General features: G+C 49.1%; 1 protein-coding gene across 1 annotated transcript; it reads left to right on the top strand.

Moving 5' to 3' along the window:
* Positions 1-529: 529 nt before the first annotated feature.
* Positions 530-9,469, top strand: INTS15 (integrator complex subunit 15). The gene is made up of 6 exons (XM_036392823.1): positions 530-777; positions 1,758-1,979; positions 3,639-3,804; positions 5,446-5,973; positions 7,572-7,611; positions 8,769-9,469. The coding sequence occupies exons 1-6, from the start codon at positions 586-588 to the stop codon at positions 8,938-8,940; spliced, it is 1,320 nt and encodes a 439-aa protein (XP_036248716.1). The 5' UTR covers positions 530-585; the 3' UTR covers positions 8,941-9,469.
* Positions 9,470-10,698: the final 1,229 nt, after the last annotated feature.

A 10,698-nucleotide genomic window follows, 5' to 3' on the forward strand; every position in this document is an offset into this window, starting at 1 on the left:
CTGGGCCAAGACCCCACAAAGATCAGAGCCCTTTCATGCCAACACCCCCAGGGCTGGACCACCCTCAGGGCCAATACTCCCCCAGGGCTAAACCCCACTTCTGCACATCCCACAAGGGCAGCAGGAACAAAGGTGCACTTCCCAAAGCCCACAGCCAAGAGCCAAGCTTCTCCCAAGCCAGGAGCCCCTGAGCCAGCCCAAGGAGCAGCCCCCAGGGCCGATATCCCCTCACCCCCAGACCCCTCCATGCTGAGACCCCTTGACTCAACCCCAGCACCAGCCCCCGGGGCCAAGATCTCCTCAGGGCCAGGCTCCTCCCAGGGTTGGGAAGCCTTGAGTCCCCCAGGACAAGCTGTCCCCATGCCCAGGTGCTCCCCGCCCATCCCGGGCCCGGTTCCCTCACGGCCGAGCCCCCGTTACCCCCGCGGGCGGGCCCGCCAGGGGGCGCCGCCGCCGGCGGCAGCGCGTGACCATTTTTGTCCTGGCCGGGCCGCCGTAGCGCCCGCCCGTCCGCGCCGCCGAGGGGAGGCCGCGCCGAGCGGGGCCGGGAGCGGAGGGGGACCGGACCGGGACCGGAGCGGAGCCATGAGCGACATCCGGCACTCGCTGCTGCGGCGGGACGCGCTGAGCGCCGCCAAGGAGGTGCTCTACCACCTGGACATCTACTTCAGCAGCCAGCTGCAGAACTCGCCGCTGCCGCTCGTGGACAAGGGCCCCACGGATCTGCTCGAGGAGTTCCTCTTCCAGGTCCCCAAGGAGCGCGGAGCGCCGCCCAAGGTGCGGCACCGACACCCCGGGCGGAGCGGGACGGGCCCGGCAGGCACGGGGGACAAGGAGGGCACGCCCAGGAGCTCAGGACAGGATCCCTGCTGGAGCCTCAGGCCTCAGAACGGGACAGGGTCCCTCCGGCGCGGGCTGCTGCTGCGGGCTGAGGGCTGAGATGGGCAGCACTGGGTCCCTGAGGCTCTGTTACTGGATATTGAGGGCTGAGATGGGCAGCACTGGGTCCCTGAGGCTCTGTTACTGGATATTGAGGGCTGAGATGGGCAGCACTGGGTCCCTGAGGCTCTGTTACTGGATATTGAGGGCTGAGATGGGCAGGACGGGGTCTATGAGGCTCTGCTCCTGGAGGCTGAGGCCCCAAGACTTCAGCCCGGGGTCTCTGGGGTGCTGGTGACTGAGGTTTTTGGCAGGGAGGGGGCTGCTGGCCAGTCCCTGATGGTTGCCCAGGATTCCGGGTGTGATGGAGGCCCTGGGCACTGCCCACAGCCCCTGAGTGCTGCAGCTGGGCCCTGCCAGGGTGTTTGGGGGCTTTGGGATGGAGCTGGGGCTCAGAGATGAGCAGTGAGAAGCCACAGCTGCTGGTGGCTGTTGGGGTATGTGGCCCTGCAGCTCTCAGTGCTGCTGAGGCCAGCTCTGCCCCCAGCTGCCCTGCAGGGCCCTCAGTGCTGCTATTTGCAGAGGGAGGAAATATTTCCTCCCCCACCAATGTCAGGTCTCATCTCTCACTTGGTGGGCAGCACTTGCGGGTGCAGCAAGCACCGGCTTTGGTGCTCAGATGAAACCTGGAGCTCTTCAGTGTCACCAGATAAATGCACTGGTGGTTCAAGAAGCTTGGATGCGTGTGCTGTGCATAAAGATTGAGTCCCTCAGCCCAAAAGGAAGCTCTCAGCCTTTGCTGTTCCTGTCTTTTCACTTTTTTATGGTCCTTCAAGAGGCTCAGTGTATTTTACAGCTTTGCTTTTGTTTTCTTTCAGAGACTGACCCCGCTTCAGGAACTTCAGCTCCTTGAGATCATGTGCAATTATTTCCAAGAGCAGACCAAGGATTCAGTCCGGCAGGTCATCTTTTCATCTCTCTTCAGCCCCCAGGGGAACAAAGCAGATGACAGCAGGATGGCCCTGCTGGGGAAGCTGGTCTCCATGGCAGTGGCTGTCTGCAGGGTGCCTGTGCTGGAGTGTGCTGCCTTCTGGCTGCAGGTACAGCTCCTGTGCAGGCAGGGGTGTCTGGGGGAAGGGGTCAGGGCGTGCTCCAGGGTGGGCACAGTGAGCTGGGGCACAGCTGGTCACAGTCAGCTCCTCCTCTCTGGCAATTTCAGTGGCCCCATGTCTGTGCTCATGTCCATTCCTGTGCTCTGGCATCAGGGAGAGCTTTGCCAATCCATTCATGTGCTGCAATGGAAGAAAAAAATTATTTGGGTGGGTGAAAGTTTTAATAATCCCTCCAAACCCTGCATATTGAAAGGGCTCAGTGGAGGGTTTGACCAAAGCAGGGAGCAAACCTTGCCTGAAGAAGCTGACTCTGGAGTGTGGGAAATAAACTCTTCCTGATGTGCAGGTTTGGGTGTGGAAGAGGCAAACCCCTGTCTTGAAATTTGGGCACAAAATACCTGTGTTTATCTTCTGTGAATGCAGTAGGTTGGAGATCTTCTCCTTCCCCACTGAGGGCTTTGGGAAGTGCACCTTGTTCCTGCCGCCCTTGTGGGATGTGCAGGAGTCACAGCTGACACAGGGGCAAGAGCAGGAAGGCTGTGCTGGGAGGGAAGGGGGGAGGAGGCAGATCTCCTGTTTGCTGAGGGTCCCTTTTCTCCCACGTGGTGAGTTTTTGGGAGAGCAGGATGGGACATAACCTGGACAGCAGGACAAAGTGTATTTTTATTTCAGATGGCAGCTTTTAAGTGACAGAAGAATTTCACAGAGTATTTTCCACATTAAAAATATCAGGCATGGCAGCTGAACCATTTAAACTACAGACCTGTGTTAGAATCATGGAATCACAGAATGGATTGTGATGGAAAGGACCTTAAATCTCATCCCATTCCACCCACTTCAGAGACACCTTCCACTATCCCAGATTGCTCCAAGCCCTGTCCAGTGTGGCCTTGAGCTCTTCTAGACCAGGTTGGAGAGGCCACAGCTTCTCTGGGCAACTTGTGCCAGGGCCTCACTGCCCTCACAGGGAAGAAATGTTGCTGAAGTAGTAAAAAAAACCTCTAAGTCAAAATATTGATCTAAAAGGTTTCGATTTTAAGCCACAGCTACTGTAAACTTGTGATGGGGTTCACAGGGGTCTCAGGTTGAGGGAAGAGATGAGGATCTGACTCCATGTTTCAGAAGGCTTGATTTATTATTTTATTATATATATTACATTAAAACTATACTAAAAGAATAGAAGAAAGGATTTCATCAGAAGGCTGGCTAGATAGAATAGAATAGAATAGAATAGAATAGAATAGAATAGAATAGAATAGAATAGAATAGAATAGAATAGATGACAATCTGTCTAAGCCAGCTGGGCTTTGACTGGCCATTAATTGGAAACATCCAACATGGGCCAATCCCAGATGCCCCTGTTGCATTCCACAGCAGCAGATAATCAATGTTTACATTTTGTTCCTGAGGCCTCTCAGCTTCTCAGGAGGAAAAATCCTAAGGAAAGGATTTTTCATAAAAGATGTCTGCGACATAAACTCAAGATACCACCATCTATTTTGACATTGCAATACAGTGATTTTATTTCTGTGAGAGTGGGTGTTTGATGAGCTGAGAGAGAGCACCCACAGCAAGGCAGTGCCACGAGGGGCAGGTGGGGACACAGTGACAGGTGTGATCTGTGTGCCCTGTGTGCTGTCCCTGCAGAGGACCCCAGCTGTGTTCTGTGTGAGGCTGGCCCGAGCCCTGGTGGATGATTACTGCAACCTGGTGCCAGGCTCCATCCAGACCCTGAAGCAGATCTTCACTGCCAGCCCTCGCTTCTGCTGCCAGTTCATCACATCAGTCACAGCTCTCTACGACCTCTCCTCAGGTAAAAGTGCCTCTTTCCTAGTGAGAGGTGCAGTGTAATGCACCACGAGTGAACTGTTGCAAGAGATGTAACTGCTCGAATGCTAAAGAGGTGTTACCATGTAATTATTGCCAGGAGGAAGCTCAGGGGTGTGGCTGTTGCCTCATCTGGCACTGGGCACTGAGAATAAAAATAACCCCTCTGCGGCTGATTTAGAATTCCAGCCTGGTTTGGGTTGGAATGGACCTTAAAGCTCAGCTTGTTCCATGCCCTGCTGTGGACAGGGACACCTTCCACTAGACCAGGTTGCTCCAAGCCCTGTCCAGCCTGGCCTTGGACCCTTCCAGGGATTTGGAGTCCACAGCCAAACAAGGGAGAGTCTGTGCTGGAGAAGCAGCCAGGAACACCTGACACAAAGGGCGTTGTCCTCCACAGGGGGCAAAGGACATGGGACCTTGTTGACTGAGCAGCTCTGGGAGTGAAAGTTGATCTGTCTGGGCTCAGTCAGCCCTGAGAGAGACTCAGGGCTGCCTGTCAGTCTGATCCCTTCCAAAAAGGGGTTAAACAAGTTCTGAATGTTGGCAGGCTGGAGCAGGATTTCTATGGAGCAGTGGTGAGAAACACAATCAACATAACTCCAGCGCACTCTTTACCTGTGTGTGTGACCTGCCAGCGGTACAGCCTGCCTCAGGTTGTTGCTCAGACACTTTTAGGTGTCTAAAATAAGATTGATTTAGCTCTACTCAGCCACAGAAAGCTCATGGTAGACCAGAGAACAGCCATACACTAAGTACCAACACCACCTACAATCCAGAAAAGCAAATGCTGTTATTGATAAAGGAAATGCTTTGCACACTCTTCTCCAGATAAACAGCTTGGCATTACTGAGGGTGAAAGAGAGGTTCAGGCTTAGCCTTTATGTTGTTTTTATAAAGTATTTGGTAGAGCTCAGAGCATATTTTATATCCCATCATCATGTCAGAAAGACATGTTAGAAAGGAAATAACTTGAGTCATAGGAAGTAATTTTGAAATTCCTTATTTTATTTGAGATGTTTTTGGTGACACAGGAAAAGGGAGCTTGCTCTTCCAATGCAGCATTCCCCCTGTGAGAGGATGATGTGTCAGGGTTTCTCTTGTCTGTAGTCAAGTTCATGACCATCTTTCACTTCTCACCTGAAGCTTTACATAATCTTATAATCCTTTATATGTCGTGTAATTGTGTTGTTGCATTGTGTTTTTCCGCAAGACACGTTTGTTTAGGTATGTAAGTATTAAAAGAAATGAGTTATTTGCACTTCCTTCTCTTCACCCAACAATCTTTTGCTATTTCCCTTGCCCATTGTACTTCCTGTGGCAAGGAATAAATGGAGACTTAAATTAGGGAAAAAATGAGCAGATGATGGGTGGCAAGAAGAAAATGACAAGAGAATCTTGGCTGGGAAAGGGGATAAATATCAGTGTTTGGTGGTGTCTTTGGAATAGGTGGGGAAGCTGACAGGAACATGGTTGTGTCTTGGGAAAAACAGCAGAACTGGGGGGGTTCAGAGATTGTAATTGGGACAGCGTAGGATGGGTGGGTGTGAGAGCCTGATTAGAACCTGAATTAATAAATAAAGTAACAAAGGCTCAGCTTACCCACCATTAACTCTCCTATCTGCAGATGACCTGATCCCTCCCTCAGACCTGCTGGAGCTGATTGTCTCCTGGATCTTTGAGGACCCTCGTTTGATCCTGATCACCTTCCTGAACACTCCCATCGCAGCCAACCTGCCCATGGGATTCCTGGAGCTCACCCCGCTCACCGGCCTCATCCGCTGGTGCGTCAAGGCCCCCCTGGCCTACACCAGGAAGAAAAAAGCCTCTCTCTCCAATGGACACCCTCCCAACAAAATTGCCAAGGACTCAGCTTCAGGAGAAGACAGGGATTGCCACCAGCTCTATTCCAAGCTGCATCTGAGTGTCCTGCAGGTTCTTATGATGCTCCAGGGGCATTTAACGGAGAAAAACCTTTATGGGCGCCTGGGGCTGGTACCCTTTGACCACGTGGTTCCTCTGGTGGAGGACATTAACAGACTGTCTGATGAACTCAATCCTCTCAATGCATCCAAAGAGATTGAACTTGCTCTGGACAGGCTGGCTCAGGCTTTGCAAGTGGCCATGGCATCAGGAGCTCTCCTGTGCACCAGAGGTCAGTTGTCTGTGGGGCTGGCAGAGACCTGGCATGGGATTCTTCTCCTCCAGAAGTTGTAAGAGGCAGTTTAGGGGTGAGGGAATAAAGATCAAGGTGTTCACACCATAATCAGTAGTTTGGCCTTTCTTAGAAAGTGATAGTGCACAAAATAGTTCAGAAAAAATAGCTGGATGGAGAGTAAGAAAGGAGAGTTCACTGCTGTTGGTGGGTCAGGCCTTGCTTTGCAGAGTGGGGACTGGTCCACAGCCCTGCACTCTGCACCAGGGGTTGTATCTGGTGTCTGGCATGGGGACACTTTGTTCCCCTCAGAATTGCCTGTAGCTATTTAAAAGCATTGTTCGATTTTCTTCAGTTTAAGTTCTCTGAGTCTGCAGCTGGAGGAGAGGCCATGAAGCACATGAACCCCTGGGTGGGTGTGCTAGACAAAGAATGTGAAAAGCAAAGAATTTATCTTCAACTGAAACTTTTGTGACTTCAGCTCACCTATAATGAGACCCCATTACAGGGTGTCCAAATTCAGCTAAACTCAGTAAAAAAGGGCTGCTAGCATGGCTTTTGTCTGGCTTTCCTGTCTCCAAAGCCATGCAGAGAGATAAAAGGGAAGTGGCTCAACACAGGGCAGGGTCAGCCACACAGACTCTTTTCTTGTGATATTCTCTTTAAAACCAGACAATTTTAGGTTATACCAGAGGGCTTGAAGCTCTCTAACAGCTGGGGCATTAAGTGCAGACCACAACTGCCTCTGCCTAAGCAGGGATCTGATCCTTTTGTCCTGGCTGAACCAGTGCTGCTGGTCAAATTTCACTGTTCTTCCTGCTCATCTTTTATAAAGTAACTCTGAGTGTTATAAGAACAAACAGGAATCAGAGTTTTTTGATCTGAGGGCTGATTTTAGCTGTGTTTGTTCTTAGCTGGAACATTCTGAGCATTGCTCTTTCTGTGGAAGGTAGTTCAGTGTAAGGGGCTGCTGAAATGCCAGATATTTCAGTGTTTTGGGGTTGTGTGTGTCTGCAAAGGCAGGAGATTGTTCTTAAGCTATTCCTGAAAACACTTTATCAATGGGATATGTTGTTAAATTCCTTGGTTCTAGCTATTCTGCTTTAGCAGAAGTTTGGAGATGGTAAAAATTGTGCAATTTCTAGTTGATAGTTTCCAGCAAGAAAACCCCAACCCATTCCTTACAGTTGCAGTGGTTAAAAACCCAAAACCAATACAAAACAGGTACTGGGCAGAGTCACACCTTGTGCTTCCTATGTCTGAGTTACTTCTTGTTGATGTATTGCTATTGTAAAATCCACCCTAAGGCTTATCTCTCTTAAATATCAAACATATATAACAGTGAAGGGGCTGGTGGGGAGAGTTGGTGAAATGGAGAAACATTTTCTCTGCTATGAAGGTTTTGGGTCTGAGAGAGCAATTCTCGATCTCTTGCTGACTGATGATGATGACAGGTTACTGACAGATTCAGTAATCACTAATTAATCAGTAAAATTAATGATTATTCAGTGATCTGACCTTCCTAGAAAGGACAGCAGAGAGGAAAACCACTCTAATTTCTGCTTTATCCTTATTGTTCATCTTGTGTCCTCTTTCAGATGACTTGAGGACTGTGTGCTCCAGGCTACCACATAACAAGTAAGAAACTTTTTACAGCTGTGTTGGCTTTGATGCATGTTCCAAGACACTCAAGGGCTGCTGAGACAAAATCTCCTCTAAAAGTTTATCCTTGTGGAATTTGGCCTTTATTCATGTGCACTTTAGCACGAGAATGAAGGTGACACAGTGCTGGCTGCTTCTTCCTGATTCCTGACAGAAAGGGCCTTCAGTGCTCCCACCTGTGGGTGATCTTTCCCATTGTGTGTTACAACAAAGCCACAGGAAAGGGAAATGAAATTCCAGCAAGGAACCCGCCCCTAAATTATCCCATCTCTAATTCCCCACTGGTTTTACCTGACTCTAAGCTCTTGCCTTTGCAATTGCTTCTATCTTTGCAATTGCTTCTTGCCTTTTTGCTAAAAGAGCAGGGCTTAACGAAAAGGGGGAAAAAAATTCTCCTGGCAGCTGTAAAGAACAGAATTGTGTCACTGTTCTCCTGGTGCTCAGCAGTGTGAAAAACGCCAATCACTTGTTTTTAAAATTTTTAAAGTTTAATAGTAATAAAATGGTTATAAAAATAGTAATACAATTAGAGTAATAATAATTTGGACAATTTGAATTAGGACAATATGAGACAATAGAGACAAAGAGTTATGGATAGTCCAGGTAACTTTTCTGGGTGAGCCCAAAAAAGGACCCACATTAACAGAGGATTAACCCTTAAAAACAACAGCCTGTTGCCTATTCATACACTTCATACATGATGCATAAATTCCAGTCAAATACAGGATTCTGTCTGGTCATCATCAACTTCTTCCTTTTAATCCTAACAGCACCTTCAAGGCGGGAAGAAGTTCATTTCTTCTGATAAGAGGGCAATATAATTATTTTTCTCTGAAAGATTCAGGTGTCCTGTGGCTGCTATCTGGTGCAAGTGCCTCATTCCTTTCTTAAAAAAATCCCACTAACATAGTTCTTATTTTAACTACAAAAGTTACCTTTTAATTACAAGACTACATTTATTAGTAAAATGTTAATACAGCACTACTAATCAGAATTCATATGGTAAATATCTGCGTAGAGCCATGTAATATGCACTTTTCACAGCAGCGCTGTGAGTTGGTTGTGAATTATCCTTAGAGCCACAACAAAAGCTCCTCTAATCACGTCTCTCCTGTCTGAATTTCTTCCCACAGCCTGCTCCAGCTGGTGATTTCGGGCCCGGTGCAGCAGCCGACGCACGGGGCTCTGCCCCCCGGCTTCTACCCGCACATCCACACGCCTCCCCTGGGCTACCCCGCGCTGCCCGCGCACCCCGTGCAGACCTTCATCCCGGGCGTGGCCTTCCCCTACCGGCCCATCCGCTAGCCCTGAGTGCCGGCAGGCCCCAGAGACAAAAAACAAGCGCCTGGGAAGCGCCTTTTCCTCTTGGGAGCAGCAGAGCCGAGCTCCGCCCGCGGCCCCGGGCAGCGCCGCGCTGGGGCTGGGGGCGGGATGCACATCCCGGGACAAAAGGAGGGGATGGGAATGGACAACATCAATTCCTCTGCAATTCCTCCATCCAAACCTCTGCGGGCTCTGGAAGTTTTTCTGATGTTCCTAAACCTCTGCAGGGTGTGGAGGTTTTTCTGATGTTCCTCCATGGGGTTTTGGAGCTGTTTACAGCAGGGTGAGCCCGGCTGCTCTGGCTCTGGGAAGGCCTTCTGTGATTTATTTTTTTTTTCCCCAAGCTATTCCACTCCAGCCTGCTTGTTTCTTTGTAAATGTTTGTATCTATAGCTACAGAGGATGTGTACACTGTATATTTTTGGAAGGCAAATGTTTGTTTCTGAAGCACAAGGTAGAGTAAAGCAGCACTTCCTATTAAAGGAAACAATTTAAGAAGCATCAAAAAAAATCTGCTGCTTTCTTTTTTGAAGAATTAGAACAATTTCAAACAATTGGATTCTTCTCTTTCCAGTGATTAGAAGGTCCCACTTGTCAGGCTTGTGCTGGGGTGGGGACAAAACCCATGTGGGGCTGCAGTGACCCATTGGTATGTGCTCTGCATTTTGATCAGCTGCATAACTTTGCTGGGATGTATTCTTGCCAGTGAAGAGTGTCAGATTTTTAAACTGCACAAGAGCACCTGGTTTCTGCAAAGACCAGACATGTTATAGCATGGGAAAATGAATTTTTGTTGAAATGGAATTTCACCAGCCTTGGTATATTGGGTGTGTGGTACAGAACAGCAGATCTGATGGAAGATGTTTCCAATGGCTCCAGGTATTATAGCAGAAGCCCAGAGAAACTAATACCAACAGAAACTAAAAGAGATTGTTGGAAGATCTGTCTAGGATTTTCATGCTAGGATTTTCATGCTGGGGAAATACCCTGTACACACCTCACTCAGTGCTTCTTGAGAATTTGGGGTGAGATTTGGGCTGTTTTGTAAATGCTGGCTGGAAAACTGGCCAAAGGCTGGCAGGGCAGCTCTGAGTGCAGCACAGGAATGCATGGAACCATCCTGCAATGGACAGCAGAGCAGGCCAAAGGTGTGTCCAGCCCTCTACTCTCCTGCTGTGCTTCTCTGAGCCGCCTCTGCAGGATGGAAAAGCAGGAGAAAAGAGTCTCTTCCTACACATCAGAGGGATGACAAAGATCTCTGCTGCTGCTGCTGTCCTGTGTGAGATGTGGCACCTGTGGTTCCACACTGGCTGCAAAAAAAAAGGCAAATTAAGGTGGGAAAATCTGATTTGAATGGAACAGCTGGCAAGGAGACTGTGGAAAGAAGTTATTAATTATTATTATTAATAATAATCATGGAGTAGTTAGGGTTGGAAGGGACCTCTGGAGATGCCCTAGTTCAACCTCCAGTTCAGCTGAACCCATAATAAAAACAGGATCTTTAACTTTTGGTCAGGCAGTTGGACTAGGCAACCATTGTAGGTGCTTTCCAACTCAGAGATCCTGCCTCATCTCACTTTTTAGAGCTTCAACAACAAGGAAAAACCCTTCAGAACTTCTGACTTCAGGATTAGACCCATGAATAGCACCAAGTCCTTACACTCTGACAGTTCCCCTGCCTCCTTTCCCTTTGAAGGGTTGAGGCAACTTCCAGCCAGGTGCCCCAGGGGCCATCTCCTG

The sequence above is a fragment of the Molothrus ater genome, chromosome 16 (assembly GCF_012460135.2).
Source record: "Molothrus ater isolate BHLD 08-10-18 breed brown headed cowbird chromosome 16, BPBGC_Mater_1.1, whole genome shotgun sequence".
In the NCBI taxonomy this organism is placed as follows: Eukaryota; Metazoa; Chordata; class Aves; order Passeriformes; family Icteridae; genus Molothrus; species Molothrus ater.